Source organism: Bemisia tabaci, chromosome 2 (genome assembly GCF_918797505.1).
Source record: "Bemisia tabaci chromosome 2, PGI_BMITA_v3".
NCBI classification, from domain to species: Eukaryota; Metazoa; Arthropoda; class Insecta; order Hemiptera; family Aleyrodidae; genus Bemisia; species Bemisia tabaci.
The window spans coordinates 35,536,303-35,561,962 of record NC_092794.1 but is presented as its reverse complement, the minus strand read 5'-3'; the positions used below and the strand labels follow the sequence as shown (position 1 = coordinate 35,561,962).

The following is a 25,660-nucleotide window of genomic DNA, read 5'->3' as shown; positions in this document are numbered from 1 at the left end:
ACTCTCAGTGATGCGCGTGGTGTGCTGACGCGTCCGCTCGAAGCAATTCCAACTTCGGCCGCTAGTCGCAGTTCGATCGCTCGGTTCCCTGTCGCAAAGCTGTGCAAACCAGCCTGGTGAGAAGTCGGTGATCGACTATAAATAGTGGCCGGGGCATAGGCCCAAACTCAGTATCAGTCAAAATGTGAAAGAGAATCCCTCTCCGGTCCTCGGCTTAGACCCGTAACTATCACGGCCCAGACTCGTATTCATCCACGGCTCAAACCCGTATTCCTACACGCCCCGGACGCGTATGTAACCACGGCAAAGACCCGTACCCCGCCTCCCCACGGCCGAGACCCGTGCTAGCTCTTAGCATTTAATTAGAACTTAGAACTGTATATACATATTGGTGAAGCCAACAAATGAAATCAGTGAATAAAAATGTAAATATGTGTCAATGAAGCCCTCGCTATTTATCACCAGAAAAACCTACAAACCACCCCCCTCACAATGGTGGAGGCGCAACGATCCTGTACCACACAACAACATCTCTGCCAGGCTCTACCCCCCAGCACCAAGTCATCCTGAAGGATCCAGCACCAGTGCCAAAATCGAAAGTTCCTTTTTAAGGTTGATTGCTTCTTTTTTTAACTAGAGTGTAGCGCTCCTCTCATAGCGCATATCCACTCTCGGTCTGCTCGCGCCATTGTCAAGGCGTTACCCCTGACCATTGTCACGGCCGTTAAGAGCACCGATACCTCAGCAGCTCCGCCATTGTCACGGCGAAGAAACATAATTTTTTTTTTTTATCTTTTTTTCCTTAGAGCGTAGTGCTTTTGTCATAGCGCAAATCCGCTCTGAGGCGCTCGCGCCATTGTCACGTTGTTACCCCTGGCTATGATCGCGGCCGTTAAGAGCACTGATACCTAAGCAGCTCCGCTATTGTCACAGCGTATTGAGCTACATTTTTTTTTTTTTTGCTTTTGCAACCGGGCAGCTCCCGCTAAGCGGTAACGTAGCGCCCCTTTCTTTCTATTTTTTTTCTTTCCCCTTTTCTCAACCTTAAAAATGACAACATGGCACAAGAAGTCAGCTACATCACGGACACAAATTTCGGAATAAAAGCAGACAACTATGTTGAGCTAATACTAGAGAAGAATATGGATGACCCGGAAGCAAATACAAAGAAGAACAGCATCACACATGAACTACGGCACCAACTTACTGAAATTCTGTCAACTGCAACAAGAGCCCAACCACGAGGAAAGCTCTACTTGCCTCGCTATTTCAAAACAATCAGCGAGCACAAGGAGCCGGGCGAAATCCCGCATTCAAGCCTCTACGACACAGATGCGCTGTCAGAATCTGAGGACGAGCCCACATTATAGCCCACATGCTGTGTTACAAAATGTACATAATTTAGGAATACTTAAGGACACATAATATACGGCCTAGACTTAAGACATAGCACTACGAAACTTGGCAACTACGCCCCAAAAAATCACCAGCCTCTTCACTAACATTTACAGCCACAGCAGCACAAGCACCCATTGCAGCGCAGCAGTCTCCAGTGCACTAATGCTTCCTTCATATCCCGACGCCCGAGCATACAACCCCCCCCTCCCTGACTATTTTTCCCGCCAAACGGAAGGCTCTCCCGAGACACATTCATTGCCACAGCATACACTTTGGTCAACCTCAGCCCCCAAACAGCCAAAAAAAACGCTTCTCAACTTTCTAAATGCGCCTTTTTCATTTATTTTATCTATAAATTATTACTTGAAGCACATATGAGGCAGCTACCGTATTCAGCGCCCCTCAAACTTGCCGGCTGCTTTTGAGCGCCCCCCTAGTTTAAGATGTAACGTAATTTTTTTTTCTTCCGAGGCAGCTACCATTAAGCGCCCTTCTAGTTTACGATATGCCATAATTTTTTTTATGAGTCGCCTACCATTCAGCATCCCTATAGTTTAAGATATAAGATACCTTTTCATACCTTCCTTATGAGGCAGCCACATTTCTTAGCGCCTCTTACTCATGCCGGCCGCTATTCTGCGCCCATAAGTTAGCTAGAATTATGCTATAGTACCCTTAATTAAGAAGTCCCCCCCCCCATTATTAGCACCCCTTTCAAATGTTCACGTGGCAGCTTCCATAGTTAGCGCCCGTTTTTTCACCCTCCATCTTGCCTGGTCGTTCGGCCTTTTGAAGTTGCTTCAAAATTTTGTTAGGTGCGTAAGGTGTTGCGGCGCGGCACTCGCACTCAGTAATGCGCGTGGCGTGGCACTCACACTCAGTAATGCGCGTGGCGTGCTGACGCGTCCGCTCGAAGCAATTCCAACTTCGGCCGCTAGTTGCAGTTCGATCGCTCGGTTCCCTATCGCAAAGCTGTGCAAACCAGCCTGGTGGGGAGTCGGCGATCGACTATAAATAGTGGCCGAGGCATAGGCCCAAACTCAGTATCAGTCAAAATGTGAAAGAGAATCCCTCTCCGGTCCTCGGCTTAGACCCGTAACTATCACGGCCCAGATCCGTATTCATCCACGGCTCAGACCCGTATTCCTACACGCTCCGGACGCGTATGTAACCACGGCAAAGACCCGTACCCCCCTCCCCACGGCCGAGACCCGTGCTAGCTCTTAGCATTTAATTAGAACTTAAAACTGTATTTACATATTGGTGAAGCCAACAAATGAAATTAGTGAATACAAATGTAAATATGTGTCAATGAAGCCCTCGCTATTTATTACCAGAAAAACCTACAAACCACCCCCCCCTCACACTTTCAAAGACGTGTGTCATCAGGTTTTCAACGAAAAATTTAGCTCCTTCCAAAATTCTCGTCATAAGTAGAGATTTTAATTCCGACATTATCAGCCATGAAGCACCATCAATTTAGGAACTACTTTCGAAAGTAATTGATGACGGATAAGCCGATCTAGATGCTTGTCAATGGGGATTAGTGAATGAAAACAACGAGCTTCATTCCATTTTCTACTGACTTGCCTCCAGCTCCGGCAGCGCTGCTCAATTAGAATCTTCGGGTGTAATTTTAAGAAAGGGTTTGACACCGTGCGGTATACTTGTAAGGTCATGCCCGGACTTCCGCAGGAGCAGAAGTTGTGAAGACTCGGACTCCAACTGTAAAAATTCGGAGAAACCCGAGGTGCATGGGCGGTCCTGACAAGCCTGACAAAGAATTTGAATTAGCACGCTCTTTCAGATTTTCTCCTACATTGACTAAAGTAAAACCGTCACGTTCAATGTCCTCATCTTGATTGAGACTTGATGAACTTAAAAATGAGCGAAAATAACTCATTAGGTGCTCCTATTAAATTCATTTCATACCGTGAGCAGGCATGTTGGTCACTATCTTGAATGACACGTCTCATTTTTGGGTAAAATTCATCTTTTACATTTAATTTAGACTTACTGACTAAAAATACACGGAATAGTCACCTTCCTTGCCTTGTTCGGTGAATTTTTTTTCAAAAATGCACCCTTCCACCTTTTAAATTTAGCCACAATCTTGGATTTTGGGCACTCCCTATAAGCGGGGGGGCTGTTTTGACTTGAGATATGAAATTTACAACCAAAATTTTATAAGAATTGATACCCCTCGCTCGCAATTTTTTACGTAAAAATCTAAAAAATTCACCCTCCTGCCTTTCAAATTTAGCCGCCATCTTGGATTTAGAGCCCCCCCTTTTGACCATATTTACATGGGAAACGACACCTCACTCGCCCAATCACGTTAAAGTTGAAAAATGACCCTCTTGCCTTTTAAATTTGGCCGCCATCCTAGATTTGGGTCACCCCCTTTGACCTAGGAGCTTTTTGGACTTCAGAAATGAAATTTGCAACCATAATTATATAGGAAATGATACCTCACATGACTCTATAGGAACATTTAAAAATACCGAAATCCCATAGGTCCTTATTATGGCCGCCATTTTGAATTTTCGTCATTTTGGGGGGGGGGTGTTCCGGGGTCGGACCGTGGTAAATTTTTGGTTTGTTGCTCAGGAGGATCTACTGATGACGTTTACACAGGAATAAATTGTTATGCAATTTGTTCCGGGTCAAACCGTATTTCTCCCTGACTGATGTCCGCTCTCAGCAGGAGGGTAGGTAACCACGGAAGGTAATGGAGATATTGCATGTGTCAGGAGTTAGCGATATTAGTATTGATTGTTATGCTCAATTTTGCGAAAAACACAATGGTTTCACCGGTTTCCTCCGAGACAAACTCCAAAACTGAAAAAAGCTCTGAAAGTTGATGCCGTAATGGAGGGGATATCCCACGCTATCCCATGAGTCCCCCTCTGTATCAAGTCAAACTCTCCAGGTAAAGAGCAAATAATACATTTACAGGGTACCCACTTTTTCTGGGGTTTCCAAAACTATTCACACGGCAATCCTGCTGATTCATTTCGACAGTGTAAATCGACAATCACACAACTCAATTTGCGTAGTCCCAGACTTCCTGTCATACCTACTTTATTTTTTAAACGGAAAACTACTCAATGGCAATTCTTTAGAAGTGCCGTGATTTTTTTTCTCTGTGCGAAAGTGTGCACAAACTTCAAGGAACAGTGTCAGTCTGTTCTCCTCTAAAAAATAACGTAGAGACGGAGATTTTCAGACACCACAAACGAGGTATGTGATTGTGATCTTACGCCATCGATTTGCTCCTTATCTTTGCTCAGAAAGTTTGGCCTGATACGAAAGCGGGCTCTCAGGAAAGCGGGGATATCTCCTTCAACACGGCCTTAACTTAGAGACTTATTTTATTCAGTTTTGGAGTTGGTTTCAGAGAAAACCACTCAAACCATCTTGTTTCACCCGAAGTTTTACAAAGGAATCAGTACTTGAATTGCCAACTCCTGATATGAACACAAGCTGCATTTTCATGATCTCTTACAAGTCACAGCCAAAGTCAATAAAACCATCCAAAAATAATAAAAGTAGTCTTATAAACATTTTATGACTCTAAACCTTTAAGTAAACTGTCGATCATTTGATTTAGTTCATTAACTTTGAATTGTTTAAGTCGTTGAAATTGATTTTCCTACATAAAGCCAATAGGTATTTTACTAAGAAAAGAGCGACGCCAAGAATGGCACAATTTGGGCCAGAAGGGATTTTTCTGAAACCGGGCCCAAACGATACCTTATGATACCCTAAAACTCTGGTAAAAATTTTAGCTTGAGTATACGCACCGTTTTTGAGAAATGGGGGGGCGAAGTTGCCAAATCGCCATCATTGTGGAGAGCATTTTTACAGCAAAAAGACGGGGAAAATGGACGAAAAAGTTACACCATTGATGGGTTTGGGCTGTAAATGTTCTTATTGAGCCCCCGTGCATGTGATTGTCTTCAGTTTCAAAAATTTTGGACGTACAGTGGTCTAAAATGGGGAGAAATCGTGGACAGATAAGGATTCTTTGTCAAACTTTTTAAAAATGGAAGTAAACTTGTTGGTCTCCTGCAGAGATCATGGGGAACAATGTTCTTATCGGTCTTCAATGCATTCAATTGGGTTCAGTTTATCAAATTTTCGTCGCACAATGGTCCAAAATGGGAAATTAGTGGACAAATTGAGATCTTCTGCCTAACTTTTTAAAAATGATGTACGAGTATTGGTTCCCAGTAGACTTTAGATCCCAGAAAAATTCTTTAAATTCTTTTTTTGACTATTTAAATCTTTTTTACATTTTTTCTCTCCACTTTTCTTTCTTTTTTTTAAATTTTTGAAAGTTTGCATATTTTATTGAAATAATGCTACAAAGTCTATTCTATAACAACGTTCTATAAACAATACGGTCTGACATATATAAATAATTAAAAAAAATAAAAACATGCATTTTTCCGGGATTTAAACTCTACTGGGGACCAACAGTTTGACAGAGGATCTTAATTTTTCCACTAATTCCCCCATTTTTGACCACTGTGCGATGTACATTTGTGAAGCTGAACACATTTTCATACATTGAGGACCAATAAGAACATTGTTAGCCATGAAAACTGCAGCAGACCGACAATTTTACTTCCATTTCTAAAAATTTGACAAAGAATCCTGATTTGTCGACGATTTCTCCCCATTTTGGACCACTGTGCGACCAAAATTTTTGAAACTGAACACAGTCAAATGCTTGGGGGCCCAATGAGAACATTTACAGCCGAAACCCATCAAATATTTGACTTTTTCGTCCATTTTTCCTGTCTTTTTGCTGTATAAATGCTGTCCAGAATGATGGCGATTTGGCAACTTTGCCCCCTCATTTCTCAAAAACGGTGCGTATACTCAAGCTAAAATTTTTACCAGAGTTTTAGGGTATCATAAGGTATCGTTTGGGCCCGGTTTCAGAAAAATCCCTTCTGGCCCAAATTGTGCCAAAAAACGGTCGTTTTTGGCGTCGCTCTTTGTCTTTTTGATATATTTATTTATACATTCCAACTGTTTTTAATGTTTAAGTGTATCCAAGTCAATTCATAATGATACATTGCAACGGACAAGAACTTTCAGGCCCGCGTAAGCTTAGTGCGTAGGTACGTGCCGCATCTCGCTTTGGCATTGCAGAGGACGCGCGCGCGTTGCGCTACGGCGCACACTGTAACAAAATGGGCAAAAGGTCGGACATGGGGGTGTCGCTAATTTTGGATCCGAAGTGGGCATGAAGTGTTCCTAAGGGTTCATACTTTACGAATCTAGCATGTATTCCCAATTTTTTCCCCCCACTTGTTTCCTAGAGCTCCTCAAATGTGGCAGATTCCGCTGTTCCTGAAATTGTCACACCTCGTCAAAATCTTTTCGACCCTTGTATTTTGTTGTGACGTTATTGCATGTAAATTTTGATGCCTGAAACTTATTTTTGAGACTCTGAGGAAAACTTTTCACTGGTAATGTAATATTTGAAATTATGTCAAATCTGAAGGCTGCCACGTAACTCTAAAGTTACTACTTCAAAAAGATGAAAATTGAACCTTAAGCAAGCTTTCAAAAAATTCGCCGTATTTCGCCGAGAAAGTAAGCATATGGCGTGCTCAAGTAATCCTTCAAGAATGATAATCAGCCATATTTGGCTGCAGATAGGCGCACATTCGTGAAATTCTTTGATTTTCGTCTGAAAAGGCCAGACGGCACGAGCAGGTCTTTCTCCGTCAAACTCTATTCGACCCTTACATTTTGTTGTGAGATTAATCCATGTAAATTTTGATGCTAGAAACTTATTTTTAGACTCTGCAAAACATTTTTCACTGGTAACGATTGAAATTATCTCAATGCTGAAGGCTACCACATATCTCTAAAGTTACCCGCTTCAGAAAGATAAAAATTGAACTTTAAGCAAGCTTTTAAAAATTGTGCCGCATTTTGCCAAAAAGGTAAGCATATGGCGTGCTCAAGTAATCTTTCGAGAATGTTAATCAGCCATATTTGCTTGCAGATAGCTGCACATTCGCGAAATTTATTGAATTTTGCAGACATCACAAGGCACCCTGCAATAACATACGTTGGGACGTCCCTCCTAAAAAATTAGAAAATGTACAATTGTTCATATATTTTGGTATGGCTTTAAGACCAGCATTCCTCTGCCCAAGATACCTAAATTATAACACTCCCCCTCCCCCCTCCCCGATGTAAGCTTAGAAGAATTTGCCCCTCTCGAAAGCAAATATCGCAGGTTGCTAAATGCGCTTAATCCAATTATTACACCCTGCGAATTAAGGCGTAGCAGTTTCATTTAAGTAATATTGTGAACATAATAATGACTATGCTTAGTAGTGTTAAATATCAGTTTTTTTTTTTTTTTTTTTTTTTTTTTTTTTTATTTGTAACCAAAGAATAGTAAATTACATCTAATTTTCAGACCTTACGTGTCTTTAAAAATTTAAACTTAACATGTATCAATTAGTATTACAATAAAAACCACTTTAAACAGATAAAAAATAAACAAAAATTGGTAAGCAAATTGAGAGAAAGTGAAGTAACAAATAGATAAATAAATAAATAGTTAAGATTAAAAACAAAAATAAAAATGACAAGGAAAGGGTGCAAAAGTGGCAAAAGCTATTAAGACATAACAATTTAAGACTCCTACTGTTAATAGGAACTTTGATTTTAAGATGCGGTCCAATATTGCCGCCGACAAAGGCTGGTATCGGCGATGCTTAAATGACATACACAGAGTTAAATTTTAAGGAAGTCTGGGGTGACTAAATCATGAGGTTTTCTTCTCTTTAGTCGGCGTATATCCCCCGCCCAATCAAGGAGCACAAGAGCTTCCGAATTGGGCTGGGAGAACAGGCGCTCTTCGTACCTGTTATACAGTCTACTAATGTAGCCTTCGATTGTCTCGATTCCCAGTTCGGCACGGATATCTTTGTTACTGAGATACCACGGAGCATTTAAAATTTTCCTTAGTGTTAAATTTTGAGTTATTTCAATTTGTTTTATATTTGACTTTGCTGCGCAGGCCCAGATTTGACACGCATAAGACCATATTGGTCTTATCATTGTTTTGTAGAGGAGGATTTTGTTTTGCAGTTTTAATTTGGAGCGGCGTCTGAATAGCCATAACATTTTGCGTACCTTGATTTCAATCTGTTTTCTTTTATTTAGGATATGTTGTTTGTATCTTAATTTAGAGTCAAGCGTAAGTCCCAGATATTTTGCTGTTTTGGCAAAGGGGATAGGTGTGTTGTTTAAAACTAAAGGTTCATATACATATTTCCTATTGGTGAAGACTACGTTTTCTGACTTTGAAGCGTTTAAGACAGTTCTATCACCATCGGTCCAGTCTTCAATATCTCTTAACGTGCTTTGCAAATTGTTAACTGTTTCTTTATAGGTAGGGGCAGCTGAGAGCACCGTAGTGTCATCTGCATATACGCCCATTTTGGAGTTGCCTTTCGGTTTAGGAATAGCAGAAGTGAATAAACTATATAAGAGAGGTGAGAGTGCAGATCCTTGGGGAACCTCGGCTTTAATTGGTTTAAAAGATGAGTATGCATCGTTAAATCTAACACGGAAGAATCTATTATCTGTATATGAAAAAAGAAGCTTAGCATGATTTCCTGAGAGGATTTTGGACAGTTTGTATTTTAGCTTTTCATGCCAAACCCTATCGAACGCCTGAGCCACATCAAGAAAGACTGCATTGCAAAATTCTCCTTTTTCCAGTGCTTTTTCCATAAAGTTTGTAATACGATGAAGTTGTTTTAACGTGCTATGTTTGCTTCGAAATCCAAACTGTTCATTTATTAGTAAGTGCTTTTTATCAATAATTTTCAAAAGTCTTTTAATGTACAATTTTTCAAATATTTTGCCCATAATAGGTAATAAGGATATGGGCCGATATGAGAAAGGAGCCGATGTTGGCTTACCGGATTTAAGAATTAAAATAATTTCTGCCTTCTTCCACTGTGAGGGAATATGTTTCAATTTGAGTACAGGGTTGAAAATCTGAACAAGTTTTTGCATGGCCTTAAAAGGGAGCTGCTTAAATATGATGCCTGAGATCAAATCAAAGCCAGGGGCTTTGCGTTATTTAATTTTATATTTAATTTCTTTGAAAATTTCATCATAAGTGATTGGACTTATCTTTGAGTCCGGTAAAAAACTTAGGTTGTGGATATCCTCATTTTCGTTAATTATACTAAACTTAGCAGGATGAGGTTGAAACACACTTTCCAGATGCGAGGCCATCACATCTGCCTTTTCTTCATTATTGGTTGTCCAGGAGTTATCCTCTCTTTTTATTGGAAAACTTATTTGCTCTGGTCTTTTAAACGACTTTGTGGCTTTCCACAAAGTATAATCATCAGTCTCACGTGGGCTTAGATTTGAAATGAATTTTTCGAATTTCTCATTTCGATAGGTATTCAGACGCTTTTGTACTATTTTGTTTAGCCGATTATACTCCTCTTTATCCTCAAAAAATCTTGTATTGAGCATTTTTCTCCTGGCTTTGAGTTTTTGTGTGATCATATCTACGATCTCCGGAGGGAGTTTCAACGGATTAGCTTTTCTAGAGTCATTAAAGGCTACGGGGGTACTAGATTTAGCGGCAGTTTGAATTTGCAGGGATAGCTTCTCCACCTCTTTATCTAACTCATTTATATTTGTTATGGGGCTATTAATATCTATTTCACTCGTTAATTTTTCTCGGAACTTGAGCCAGTCTGTCCGGGCCGAAACCAAACACGGGGGCTTTCTAGTCAAAATTGGATGAATGTAAATACAAAGTGTAACGGGGTCATGATCTTTTTTCCTTTCAATTACGTCACATGTAGTTTTATTTAAGAGAGGTAGATTATTATATGCAAAGAAATCAATAATGTCGGGGGATTTATTTGGATCGTGTGGATAGAAAGTGGGCTTCCTGGGTGAGATGAAGTTGCCACCTATTAAATTTATAGCCTCTTCCAAAGCAGATCCTTTTGGGTTGTCAATAAGAGAACCCCATCTTGTGTTTTTGCAGTTCCAGTCTCCGCCTATTAAAAACTTAGAACCGAGACGAGAGAGTAGGTGTGAATAGTCATCTACTGTACATTTACTTTTTGGCGGCGAGTATAAAGCTGCAACATTGAAGCGTCCAAGACTAGTGGAAACCTCTGCTATTACTACTTGAAATTTTTCCCCCTCTATTATGTCGACAAGTGAATGACTAATATTCTGCTTTATTAAAAAGACAATATCGGTATGCAGTTCATTTAGTGTAACAGTGAACTCTAGACACTTATTTTGCGTAAGAACATTTGCATTCCATGCAATTATATTAGTTTCAGAGTGTTTAAAGCGGTCTTTATTCAAAGAGTTAAAAACCACAGGAGACAAGGAGCGACTCAAGACGTGCTAGCCGGCTTGTGAGCCCTTCATTTTGTTTTCTTTGAGACTCAATTGTTGAAAGTAATTGACTAATAATATCGGTTGACTGATTTACGCCTGATAAGGCATCAGCAAAACTAATGTTAGGGTTAATTCGTGAGGCTGCGGTTGTTTCTGATTGTTTCCCTTGCTTAGAATTTAACTTAGGAAATTGTTGTTTATTGTTTTTAGTGAACCTACCATTTACTTGTGGTTTCCCAGTTTTTCTCGAGGCGATTGCATTTTTTCTCTCTAACTGCGCTTCCTTGGCAACAGGGCAGCCCCTATAGTTTGCGGGATGTCCGGTGGCCCCACAATTAACACATTTAGGATTGATAACGCGCTTTGGCCAAGGGCAATCTTGGCTCAGATGTTTTGATGCACATTTTACGCAACGGGGTTGTTTCCCGCAAAATGAGGCAGAATGTCCGTACTGTTGGCAATTTTTGCATTGAATTACTCTCTCTGATTTGACTTTTATGGCTTCAATTTTTACTAACATGGACAAGATGCCTTTAATATTGTAAATGCGTTCTATATTCTCGTCCGATTCAAACTCTAATTGATGCACAGGTATCTTAACTAATTTAAACTTATGCGAATAATTTTTATCTTCTAAAAATAGGGGTTGGTTATCATTATCAACTATGGTTGCATCCATATCATTATTTGGATCAGAAATTTCCATGGGTATATGGTTATTGCCTGTCGTTTTGCTTGGGTCATTTGGAGTTGAAACTTTCTTCATTAGGCAAGTGGCTTTAACAGGCTTAAAACCTTGATCACAAAGATCCTTAGTGATTTCAATGTCATCGAGAGAAGGGTGTAGACCACGACAGATGACTTTGAGGTTCCTAAGGTTCTTATTAGAATACGTGTAGTATTGTATCTTGTTGTTCAATAGATTTTCTCTTTTCAGTGTATCAAGAATACTTTTAGCAACTGTATCATTAATTGGATTCACTTTCCAGATATTATCGTCAATCAACTTAGTTGTGAAATCTGACTTTTTCAGCTCATTATTTGTTAATAACTCATGTAAGAGAGTAAAATTATCAATCCCTACCACTTTAATAGGAGGGGGGGAAGAGACTTCATAGTTTTCGTCTGATTAGCGTTGATCTCACCGATTTGACCTTGGTTGCTGGTTTTTCCCGCGGAGGTTTGATTGTCCACGAATTTGGCTGTGTCCTCCGGACTTGAGACTCTTTTCCTCTTCATAGCCGCCTTTTTTACGCGAATTATCTTCCTTTGAGCTTGGATTTCTAGGTCTAAGACGCAGTCATCGCTGTCTGGATCACAGTCCGTTGAATCCTCGACGTCCACATTGAGAGATTAAAAAAACGCAATTTAAGGTAATTTTTGACCGTTTAAATTGGGTTTTTTTTTTAACTTTTCCTGAAATTTGGGGACTTGCCCAACGTAATGTTGAACTGATTTTGACCTTACTGAGATAATATGGAGGCAAATCTAGGGGAAATTGGCTCATTTCACTGGAAAATTGAATGACCTTTGAATTGACGTATTTGGGGGTCCGAACCCCCCCTTAAAATTAGTTCGAAGTGATTTCTGCAATTTTCACAAAAAAGCAAACACAATTAGTAATTTTCCCGTTTTATTTTTTTCTTTACGATAATTTGAACCGGAGTTGTGATTTTTTGAAAATAGGTCAAATTTGACCTTTGACAGTATCATAACTCGGTCAAAAATTAAGATATTGATCTGCAGTTTGCGCCAAAATTCTTAGTTTTTTATGGTCTTTCGAATGAGGTATCACAAGATAGGGGTTGCCATTTGAAAAAAAAAAGTTGGGGGCCCCCCGCCTCCTCCCTTAGGGGGGACCAAAATTTTGACTCCCCCAAAAGATGTCCCCTTTGAGGTAGGGACATTCTCAAAGTTTCATTTTTCTTTCTCGAACCGTTAAAAAGTTAGCCGACCGTCCTGGAACTTCTGGTCCACCCTGTATAGGCCTTCAAACCGTTTTTACTTTCTCGCTACCCCAAGGTAGAAGACAATTGTCATCCTGCAAGGGGGGGGGGGGAAGTTGAAATTTCATCATTTCTAGACGTTTTAAGGTCCCAGGAGTCTAAATAACCATACTTGAAAAAAATGTATGTCCGTCCGTCCCTCAAACCTGTGTGCAGCGATATCCCAGAATCTATCAGTTCAATTTCTTCCAAAATTTGCAGAGAACACCATATATATAGTCTCCTTATGTTCGTCAAACGATTTTGGGTTACGCTAAAATTTAGGCGGGCTAGGGTCCAAGGTCCATTTGCAGCAAAATCACACGGAAAGCTTATTTTGAAGGACTGTAAATTTTGAAAAATGCCTTTAATTCTTTAAAAGTGGGCATCAAGACATTACCCGGGTCATTAATTTAAGTTCCTGGAAGATCTTTGGACTAAACTCAAAATTCAAGGGATACAAGGCCCAAAAGTAGGGCACTTTGCTCTGCGACATCACACAGACAGCTCATTTTCAAGGACTGTAAATTTTAAAAAATGCCTTTAGTTCTTTGAAAGTTGGCATAGAAGCACCACCTGGGTCATTAATTTACGTTCCTAAGAGATCTTTGGACTAAACTAAAAATTGAAGGGTTACGCGTCATATGGCGATGAGAGCACTTTGATCACACAGAGAGCTCACTTTCACGGACTGTAGATTTTGAAAAAACGCCTTTCAATTCTTTGAAAGTTGGCAGGAAAGCACCACCTGAGTCATTAATTTAAGTTCCTAAAGGATCCTCGGACTAATCTCATAATTGCAGAGGGGCCGATAGCAAACGCTCAATTCTCCGATAAATGAGTCGGAACGCTCCTGGGTATGAGCAGCAAACGCTTTGAGTCAGGTGTAACCCAGGAATTCCAATCTATATAAATAAAATCGTTGGGGGTTTCACTGTAACGCTTATTTTTGGAGTTCTACCGGACCGATTTCGACGATGCTTGACTCTGGTGAAAGCCCTTGACGTCCCGATGTCCGCAAAACTTTCAGACTTCCAAATTTTTCAGCCTCTTTCGCTTGAGACGCTCTTGAAGCCAAATCCACCCCCCTCCGACCTTAAGTTTCCGAGAGTTGCGGTATGTTTCCGTTGTAACGCCTAATTTGAGACATCTACCGGGGCGATTTTTACGATTTTTGGGTCGACTGCAAGCTTCTAGCTTCCAGATGCTCGCAAAACTGTCAGACTTCCAAATTTTTCAGACTCCTCTTCCTGAGACGCTCTTAAAGCCAAATCTACCCCCCTCCGGCCTTAAGTTCTCGGGAATTGGTGTATGTTCCTGTTGTAACGCCTATTTTGAGAGATCTACCGGGGCGATTTTTACGATTTTTGGGTCGATTGAAAGCTTCTAGCTCCTAGATGCTCGCAAAACTATGAGAATTTCCAATTTTTCAGCCACATCTGTGTAAACCGCTGAGAGATGCAAATAGACCCCTCTCCATATTACTACTACACAGCCTTCACCCAACGCCGAAGGTCAAACTCGGACTCTGTCTCAGCACTGCTCTGTCTGAATAAAAGGAAGCCGCCCCAGCTACGTGGTTCCATAAAACTGTCGAAGCGGCGCGATGACATGGGTTTTCCCGTCCTTTTTGTCTAACAACCCTCGAGACCGAGGCTGCCCGCTACGGGATTGCAGCCCTATTGTCTCATATGCCAAACAAAATCTGACCCTCAAAATTTAAAGACAGTAAAAATGCAATTTTTTCTATCATTCGGAAATTGTTTTTACAGTGTACATTTTTCGATTCGCGGTGAAATTTTGAGCAGAATGGTGGTCAAACTAATGAAAATACATGATTCTACGGTACACTAAGATCGATACCACAACTGCTGCATTTATAACTTGCTGAACGATATTTCCGTTACTTATCAACATATCACGACGAAATTTAGTTCATTGTAATATACTTTTTTAGCAGAGCGTAAATTTACTGAGAAAGTTGAAATCGAACCCGATGAGAGAAATTTCATCAATTTTTTTGGAGCTCCACTAGGCCGAGCAGGAAGGGAAAAAAGGATGACGAATTGAGATCTATTGCTGTCGCCTGGTCTCCTGACTCCTGACTCATGTCCAGGCCCAGCTATTCTTGAACGCTTTGACGAGATTTTGTCGGCAGACAAGTCAAAACATGTTTTTCCGACCAGGGAGCGACATCCAAACCTCGCGCTAATGCTCTCATTGTATTTTTATTGGAGTTATGTCCGAATATTTTGAAAAAAGCCGAAAATGGTCTCTTTTTTTAAAGCGCAGTGTTTGCAATTCTGCCCTGCTACGGAAGAACGACATATGAACATTCGAGAGTTGCCAAATTTTCTTCGATAAAATGTTTATTTTTGAGGAAAATTATGAATATTTTCCCCATGAAATTTTCAGACGTTTTAGATCAAATTAAAAACAAAATTATCCAAGAAATTGGTAGACAAGCATTCAAAAATTTTCCTGAAATTAAGTGGTTTTCCAGGGGAAATTTGGCAACGTCTGAAGACTCATACGGCGTTCTTCCTTACCACTGCAGAATTATGTTCGTCCCTCCCGTTACCCCTACATCAGCCACCTTTATCGAAGAGCAAAGGAAAACCGTGGGAAAAAACAGGAAACAAAATGTTTTCAGGACTGAATTGCTTCCTTTGAATTGCTTCCTCTGAGTTGCTCCGAAAATCAGTCTATTCGTGTACGCTGCCAACTTAGCAGCATCCTGCATCTCGAGAGCAACACTGATTAGACTTCGAAATCTCGCGACTTTTTGAGAGGTTGCCCATCGCTCATCTGCTTTCGTCGGATACGTTCTTTTACGGTTATGTTAGTTGATCAATGGGTACTTAACAATATCTGCTCAATTTTTCTTTCTTTTTTCACGGAACAGTTCCGATTTGTGAGTGTCCGATACTGAGTGATACTATTTTGCCTCTGTATTCGCGAGATACGTTCTTTTGCGGCCGCGCCAGTCGATGAATGGATATTTAGCAATTTCTATTCATACTTTCTTTCCTTTCTTTTTTTTTACGGAATATCCTCGGTTTTTTAGTGTCCAACCCAGTGCGAGGCTATTGTACACCTGTTTTCGCCAGAGACGTTCTACACAATTTCTACTCATATTTTCTGGGTGCAAATGTGCGAGATTGTTGCGTCCTGTGCATGAAGTTTGTCTCTTTTTAGTGCGTATACTAATTAATGAGTCTAATAATTTACACATTCAAACAATTCACTCGAATTTTTTACGCAGAATGTTCCTTGAATAGTAGCTAACGACTAGGAGGAGTAACTCCAAATTTACATGTATTTTGCCGGTCAGTGCCGAGTAACCGAAAATCCTTCTTTTGTAAGGTAATACGTTTTGTACCCCGTTCGTTCATACATTTGCGCGAAATTCATTTGAAAATACACTCATTCATATGATGGCCAAATGCATGAGATGCTTTTTTTTAATGTAACATTCGAAATTGTCTCTTTTCTTAAGTCCTAAACTTCTCTACTACTGGCGCCACCCGACGTATGATTGTTTAAGTCTGTGGCTTTGGCTGGAGACCTGGAGGACGCCAGTGAGCTACTCCTCCTGGCCAATAACAAGTGCGCAGGGCTTACATTGTCATATTCTGGAGGGACTTCGCCTTATTTAACTTACAGTTAAGGCCCCCCCCCCCCCCCGAAGAAAAATCCCTTACAGGAAAACTATCCATAATGCTTCTTGGCAATTTCGCGTAATTTCGTCTTTCTTTTGAAAATTTACAAGGAAGATCATTACGGAACTGAAAACAGGTAAACTAATTTAGGAAGGAATGCCTCTCGTATTCATGTATTCAGAAGAGTTCTTATTGAATTACATTACTTTATCATCTTTTTGCATTTACGGCACGGAATACGGCTCGCTTGCGAGCCGTAAGTCACTCGCGAAGCGAGTGACCGGGGGTGCAGGGGGCGGAGCCCCCGGCTAGACGCGAGGCGAGCGAAGCGAGCCACAGCGGCTAGTGCATTATATAATGCATCATATACTATCTCCAAAATTACTCCGTAGGTATACACCAAGCAAAATTAGACAACTAAAAGCTTCTATAAAATATAATTATAATTAGTTAAATATTATTAATTCAAATTTCCAAGATTAGTATTTTATTTTAAATTATTCACTGATTGAAGTTATTATATTTTTTAATCTTGTTTATAATGTTTGATTCATTGGTTTAGGCACTTACATTACATATGTACTATGAATCATCAAAGCTAACGCCTAGAACTGACACTTAGATCTTCATTAGAAAGTTATATGTTTGTTGTTAATGAATTTTATAATCCCGGCAGATTCCATCTTTTGCAGTTCCTTTTTACGAGGTACTGACCACAAATATAATATAATAATACTCCACGAACATAATTGATTTAATGATTGATGATTTCACGAAAGCGCGTTATCACTCGTCCAGGTTTGTTGACGTTTTTGTTTTTTAAATACAGGGGGATACGAGTAGCTAAAGAGGTGGTGCTCTCTGCTGTTGTCCTTTCGACTTACGGGGATACGCGCTAAGGAGGTGGCGCTCTCGGCGGGCGGGTGGTGAACCATTTCCAGCAGGGAGATTCTGACCGCCAAATGTAAAATTTGAAATTGATGCTTGGCGATAACCGTCCTGTTTTAAGACTATTTAAACATCGAATAGTGATTCTACCCATTAAAGTAGGTTTTTGATAGCTTTTTACCGTGCTTAAGGAAATATTATAATATATAATCGTATCTGAAGTATGATGTCAATGAATCTAATGGAACCTAATGAATCGTAGAAAAGCTGAGAGTTTTAAGGATCGCCGTCTTCAATAGGAGGCATCATTAATCAATTATTTAATTGAAGATGCCTCATACCATCAACAAGTCCATTCCGAATATATGAATTCATCACATATCGCGAAGATATTTACAATAAAGTCTAGTGGTTTGAATAAATCTTTCATAACTATTATCCTGTAATCGAAATTCCAATCAAACTTTATGATTTTTGAAATTGGCAGTATTTTTCTAAACATTCCAGCAAAAGTTTCTATACCGGCGCGCCGGCAAAAGCGAGAAAGTCTTATGCGATCCTCGCACCATGACATGCCGGCGCGAAGCGCCGGTACGCGGCGCTTGCGCCGCGCATAAATTTGCCGGAGGCCAATTTTTATGTCAACTGTGTTCTAATAGCGAACCGTATACTGAATAAGTATAGTTTTTTCATGAACTGACGGTTTACTCTAATTTCCTATTCTTTCAATATGTTCTAATTATTTCACTTTGAAATAACTGCACAATAATCAGTTATAAAAGAGCATAATTTTATTGTACCCGATACTTCTCCCTTGATGTTGATGTGATGTAATCTTTGCGTCAACGAATCGATAGCATTATGGTCAAAATCGAATTCTACGATAAAAATACTTCAGATTATGTGAAATTTAACTTGGAATTTTGGAAAAGAGAGTGACACGGTTGAAAGAAACTGGAGAGGAAATGTATGAAAACACCTTGGTTCCTACAATCCTGAGCAATACTTCTTAAAAACACCCGAAAATATGCATTTCCGTGTGAAAATCGGCCAAACTGAGGTCAAAATCGGATTCTGCGATGAAATTGCTTGGGGAGCCATATAACCTGACCTGAAACTCCATAAAGATCGAAGGATATAGCGGGGAAAAGTTGCGGAGGAAGTCCATGACCGGGCAATCCTATGTTTCGTTACAGTGTGCGTAATCTTGAAAGGAGGCCAGATTGATCCCGTTCCTATATCTGGTCTTAATCTTTAGTAAAAATATATTCAGAAAAATTAGCCAAATGGACAGATTTCTGAAATAATGAAAAAGATTATGCCAGATCCAATAATGTAGTTAATTTTTAAAGACCCATTAAGCTCCTAGTGTCTCTCGTTGCACGCGCCTTTCTTGGATGTTTTGCGGCTTTTGTAGTGCATATACGGCCAAACGGACGACATTTTTTATCTTTAGGTCCGTAACTCCGCGTTTTCCATGGAGAAACATGTCATTTTATCTATAAACCTCAGATTTCAACCCGCATCACTTAAAGTCGTTTGAGCACCTGGTAAAAATGGTTTTAAATTTTTTTCCTTGCATGAGGCTCCAAATCTATCCACACATCAACTTTTAAGACCAGGACCTCCTCCGAAATCCGAAAATTTAAAAAATAAGAAACACCCTACCCCTCCCCCCTTATTAAATCCCCCTTGGGAAGAAATAAAGTATCTTATCTCTCTCTCTCTATCTATTCGCCAAATCAATCAAATTACATTTTTTTTAAATGATCAACAGGGTTCCTATCGTAAATTAGGAGGGAAAGTACCTGCAAAAGCTTCCGTGTTATCAGTCAAAGCAGGAACATCAAGTTTCTGTCTAGCAAGTAGTGGAGATTATGAATTCGCATTCAGTGGCTGTCATGGATATGAATCTAATATTATTGAATGGAAAAGTGGATCTGGTCCGTTGACCATCAAAGCTATCAATCACGCTAATAAAATTCAAATCATTAGCTCAGACAAGACAGAAGATCTTTACATGAATGTTAATTACATTGCAGAAAACAAGATCATCAAGACAACAAGGTTTGTACTGTGATGCTCCTTATATTCTAAATGCTTACCGGTGTAATAAAATATTGCATACATTTCTTGGTCGACCATTTTATAGACTGAGTGTTCATCTAAAAATTACCTTGAATAAAGATTCAAAGCTCTCATCATTAAGTTCTCTCCTTTTTTCCCCCTTTTTTTTCTGTAAATAAATGAAAAATAATCAGGATCGAATTTAGACTAGTGAGTTTCTCCAGACCTAGGAAGGAGGAAAAAGGATTGGATGAAAAGAGTTCTGGAGCCTTCAAAATATCTTAAGAAGAAGTATTTTGATAAGGAAATGCTATAATGAAGCTATCAGAACCGATCACAACACATGTATTTCACACGTGGACCTTAAACAAATAACACTGCACATACGCACACCTACACACCTACACACACACACACACACACACACACACCCTCACACACACACACACACACCAACATACACACACCAACACACCCTCACCCATGCAAGTCCCCACCTTCACATATAGAGCCAACACACACGCTTTGAACTGTGCACTTGCAGGCACTTTAGAAGTCCTGCTAGTCGTAGCAACTTCACGTTTTTCAATGGACTTTTGTTTAAACCAGGAACCCATGACGATGCTAAATTAAACTTGGCGGATTTGACAAAAAATCTCCACTTCGTAAGGGAGGAAATGATGTTAGCTTTTCAATGCTCTCTAACTCCCTTCACATTCACAATTGATACGAAGCTATAATCACGTTGAGTGCACGTTGGCGAAATTATCCAACACTTGAAACAATCACGTTGAGTGCACGTTGGCGAAATTATCCAACACTTGAAACAATGGGCCTGTTGCAAAATTTTGCTAGAGCAAAAATAAGAGTTGTTACTCATAGGAAGTGTATCATAAATCACGATGAGCGCATCGACAAAGTCTGAAATGCAGTCCTTACTTCACCGTTTGCATTAGAAATCTGCGTTTTTTTGAGCTTCTCGCTTCAAAAAGGATATTACAGCACAGGTGAACATTTCGTTAGAGGAGTCATTCCATCCAACCCCTGCTCATTGATTGACCTTGTGCTCTCCTCAACTTGCGCGCGAAAACGTCGGCCATGTTGAGCAGGGATCGAAGGAACGACTCCTCTAACGATTTATTTACCTGTGCTGTAGTAGGTATCCTTTTCGAAGCGGGAAGCTTATAAAAACGCAAATTTCTTACGCAGATTGTGAAGTTAGGGGTGCATTTCAGAGTTTGCCGATGGGCTCATCGTGATTTTTGAGACAAAATCTATAAGGAACAACTCTTATTATTGCTCTAGCAAAAGTTTGCGACAGGCCCATTCGAGCGTTTCTGCTCATTCGGTTGTGCTATAACCACTTTACCATGTAACATAGCTCTATAAAACTCTGGTCAGTGGGTCAGTTGCGCTGGTCTCAGAATCGTGTTTCAATGCTTGATTCTTATGGATTAGCTGAAAATAATAAGATCCGTCTATTAGCAACTTCCTGCGTTCAGTATTAACTGAGATATCGTGCTTTGACAAGTCGGGTTTTTGATGTCATCCACCAAGGGTGTCACTACCGTGGTGTAGTGACACCCTTGGTTTCTCCCTCTTTTGTTGGATCAGTGATGCAGAGGGCGCAACGCGAAACTTCAACGATGTGAAACATAAACAAACTCAAGAAACAGACAGATTTGCACTTCATAGATCATCTTATCAGGAGATGTTGCACTCACAGCGAAGAGATTAGGCGGTCAGTCAGTTCATCTCAGTTTCAAGTTCAACGAACTTTGTAAAAACAATATCCAAAGGTAGTAGCACTGATTTATGTATATTGAAATGCAGGTAGCCTTACGAGAGGGTAGAGGGGCTAGTAGTGGCTGAGCCTTACGTAAGCTCTCTAACCTATATTTATAGGAAAAGTAAAAATCCATCTTTTGTCAGGTTAATAACAAAATTCAAGATGAAATAGAGGGAATCAGCACATCACCGATTGCTGACCGATCGGACCATGCTCCCGTCATTTCTCTTGATTTACACTTCTCCACTCCGTGGTATGATGAGTAGTGGTTTCATCCTTATGTTAACTTTATACTATTAACTATTCAAAAGACCCAAAAAACCTTCAATTTTACTCCACGCACTTTTGTTTATTAAACTAATGGTATCATTAATATTTCCTATGAACTTACTTCAAAAATTTAGTTTCACTACTAAAAATTTTGGCCTGAAAGTGTCATTGTTCTTCTAAAAGAAAGCGTAATGCTTTAATCTGTGATAATTGAAAAAAAAGGGGGGGGGGATCCGTCAGTCGAGCCTCATGTAATTTTTAGAGTGGGTGAGGGATGCCTTACTGTGCCCTACAAGGGAGGGGAGGGGGGTCTAAAAACGGGAAAAAGTGCCTTATGTAATATTCATGGATGACCCTCAAGTGGACTGAAAAATACTCTATGTGACATTGCATGTGTTGCAGCATGTTTATGGCTGTTAGAGTTTTTTTGAATGAAAAGGGATTATACTATTTGTGGTTGTAGGCTTACAAAATATTCTGAATTACATGAGGTTATCTTTGTTAATAATTACTGTAAGATCTAAAAAACTAATCTGACTATTTATTGTATGTTATATGGTAAATTGAATGTGTTTTGATATGCTATTGAGGTAATTCAAGAACTAGCCAATTATGCAGTCGGTCCAACAAAAACAAAGAGGGTATCATCAACATATCTGTAATATTTTTTGATTCTCTTAAAGAAAGGATTTTTATCACTCAAAATTTTCATTTCTTCAAAATTGTTTAAGAACACTTGTCCAATGGCACGAGATTTTGTCTGATGCAAATGTTACCTACTAATTGTTTTTATAAATTAAGGTATGTCCCTTGTGTTTAAGGTGAATCCAGGGTTCGATTAGGGATAATTCAAGATAAGAGATAGCGCCACCAGTCACCACTGAGAATTTCACTTTCCTTCAACGATTACTGAAATAATATTGTTCAAATTACAAAAAGCAGATCCACAAGATATTGATTATTTTTTGCTTGATTTTTTGAGCCAAAAATATTGGCAATTAGAATTACAAGCGCAGAGAAAGTACGGCTGAAACTTTCAGCTCAGCCGCGGCGGCCGAGCTCACAACCGAATCCCTCATGTTCTGTCTCTCTCTCTCCCATTGCCGCAATGAGAATTACTTTCCGCCGTAGTTACGACTTTATTTTTGGGAATTTTGGGAAGATTTTTTTACTGAGTGTTCCTCAAGTATGTTGCTATATCCCCTGGATCCCCAATCGTGAATAAGTATTACGGTTTTTATTATTTCGACAAATATATACGGCTATTCTGAGCAGCGCGACGTGGTGGCCAAATCGCGAAGTTCCAAGCCTGGATTCACCTTAAAACTTTGTAACTACCCTGACAATGAAGCGTAGGCTTCGGAAAGCTTCGGTCTGCTATTCTAATTCATGCGATAAAATGTAAGTTTTTCCTATCAAATCTTGTACATTAATTCTAGCTCTTGGCTACCTGAATTTCAAAATACATCTCAGTGTGTCTATATTTAATGTTGTTGAATTTTCGCTTTGCGCCCTCTGCATCACTATACGAGCAAAAGAGGAAGAAACGAAGGGTGTCACTACTGTGGTAGATGATGTGTAAAACCTGACATTTCAAAGCGCGATTTCTCTGTTAATATTGAATGTTAAGTTGCTGTTTGGACAGGTCTTATCATTTTTAGTTAATCTATAAGGATCAAGCATCAAAACACAATTCTGTGACTGGTGCAACAGACCCATTTAAAATATTCCATCAAAATGTTAAATACTTACGTAATGAAGGTTTATTCATAACAGATTTCTGTAAGGGAAATATTCATGTATCCTTAAAACTCCACAATTTTTTGTTCATATCATTATTTTGTTTTAGTTTTCGTAAGAGCGGTGGGTCCGCTACTTACATCAAGCAAATTTTATTTGATATGGCTGAAACCTGCAGCTGCATAGATGCATAATTAATAAAATCAGATTTTAAGGTAGTTGCTTGTTATATTCGACTCTCTTATCACAAAGGAATTTATTCAAAAACGGCATAAAAGTCCCTAGCATGGTTTTGAACCAATTTCTAGTATGTAATTGTACTGTATCGAATACGCCTTTCTGCAAAATTTCAGGGTCTAAAACGAATTCTTTTCCGTGCAGAAGTGTCTTAAATTGTAAAATTATAAAGTTTCATATCTATTGAACAAAGAAAGATTTTGAAGTGCGGATTGCGCAAAAATTCTTCTAAAAATGCGTTTTCCGGAGAGGTCATTAAATCGGAGGTTTTATTACTGTAAACTCGCAACGTTGCCATTTTTCATTTTTTTTATGTCATCGATTTCTTTTAAATCATAGCACATTGTCAAATGCCTCTTTTCTAAATCAAACAAAAAACTGTTCATTGTATTAGTCGTACTTTTCCATTTCTTTTGATGTATTATACCTCTCAGGGAAACGACGGGATCGGGAATTTGAGCTATTTAAGGATGACGCTCCGCCTGTACCGACAAAATCCCGGGCGAGGATCATTAGATAGCGTTGCGCAAACCGCACTTCAAAATATTTTTTCGTTTGATAGAGGTGGAACTTTACAGTTTCACACTTGGCAGCCCTGTTGCGTGGAAAAGAATTCGTTTTAGGCCTTGTAATTTTGCAGAAAGGCGTATTCAATACAGTAGAATAAAATACTAGAATTTGATTCAAAACCACGCCAGGGACCTTTTTTCTGTCTTGAATAAACGCCTTTCCTATTATCAGTACCTATAAATCTCTAAAAGCTGCGTTGAAAAATTTCGGGAATCCTTCAAAATGCTATCGGATCAAGTTCCCTTTAGATTGTTAACTGTTCGTTTTAGGCGACTTTAATACAAAGGACCCTATCTAAAATCAATCATTTCCAATCTCAGCCTGATCTTCTATGTACTTTCAGGGTTGATGGAGAACCATGATTTCCTCAAGATTGGCGCGTAGGAAGTTCATTATTTAATAATCGTTAATTTCGTTATATTTTTTTTGCATTTATTTAAAATTGTATTTTTATTTTTATTCATAGGCCTGGACCTCTGAAAGCTGATACTTCAGTCATTACAGGAAAATTTGTATACACGTTGGAGGTATTCCTGGCTCCTAACGAAGAGATCGAGTTGGTTCCGGAATCGAAATTACTCATTGTGACACCTTTCTCTCTCCATGTTTTTGGCAAAGATCATTGTTATCCACCTATAGAACCATTTCATGCGGAAAAAGGTGTAATCCTGACAGGCTTCATCACTCCGCCGCTCTCGGGTGTATCTGTTGTTTTTAAGGATGATGATAGCAATGTGATAAACAAGCTGGTGACGGAAGCAGACGGCCGCTATCAGTTTGGTCCTATCAAAGCTGGTCTGTCGTATAAGTTAGTTTCACTCTTTTCTAGCTTTAGTTTAAATCTATCTTGTTTCATTAGAAAAAGTGCAGTGTTCGAATCTCACTCCAAAATGCCAGACCTTTTTCGGATAGTCTAGGCAGTATTTAAGGGCCTTTCAGGATTTTTAAGGCAAACATGATTTTCCTGTTATAAAATACGTAGGATGTTTCAAAAGTTTCGGGACTGATGCTGTAATTCCTGAATTATGATATCTATTTAGCTGCTCATGATCTCATTCCGCTCAGCGTACATTATTACTGATCGTTTGTATGATTGAAGTGTTTCAAGATGTAAGACATAGAAGTGTTTCCAATGGAACCTCGAAGCTATAACTGGAGCCATGTGCACCACTCCCCCCCCCCCTGCCCTGAAAAATTACCAGTTAAATGTTTCTTTTTCTCTATTTTGTGCATCAAGAAATTAAAATCTCTCTCTGCAACATGTCTCGAGAGGCATTGCCTCACCGGTTGAATAGCAATTGTAGACGTATGAAAGTTGAAAATGTGGAGTACGTCAGTTGGGAACCTAATTTGCCATACCTAACATAAGGAATGAATTTTAGGTATCTCAACTCTGTGCACAAGGTGGTCCAGACCTACGGCTCTAGGCTTTTTTCTCGGTTATTCTAAGTTAGATGGAGTCGAGGTTCACAAGGGCGAATCGGGCATCGACTCCAAGATATCTGAATCTCATAGTGCCGAAGCACCATTGGAGCGCCCTGGAGACTAGAAAAGAGATCCCAACTTTAAAAATCAGAGTTCTCATCACAATTTTGAAATCATTTTGTAGCAGTTAGGAA

General features: G+C 39.6%; 1 protein-coding gene across 3 annotated transcripts in view; it reads left to right on the top strand.

Moving 5' to 3' along the window:
* The window catches only part of LOC109040889 (BOS complex subunit NOMO1), a 213,725-nt gene that overhangs the window by 146,273 nt on the left and 41,792 nt on the right, over positions 1-25,660 (top strand). For all 3 annotated transcript variants that reach the window (XM_072297222.1, XM_072297223.1, XM_072297224.1), the window contains 2 exons: positions 19,146-19,435; positions 24,508-24,849. In XM_072297222.1, coding sequence (XP_072153323.1) covers positions 19,146-19,435; positions 24,508-24,849 — 632 coding nt within the window. The remainder of the gene's footprint in view (positions 1-19,145; positions 19,436-24,507; positions 24,850-25,660) is intronic.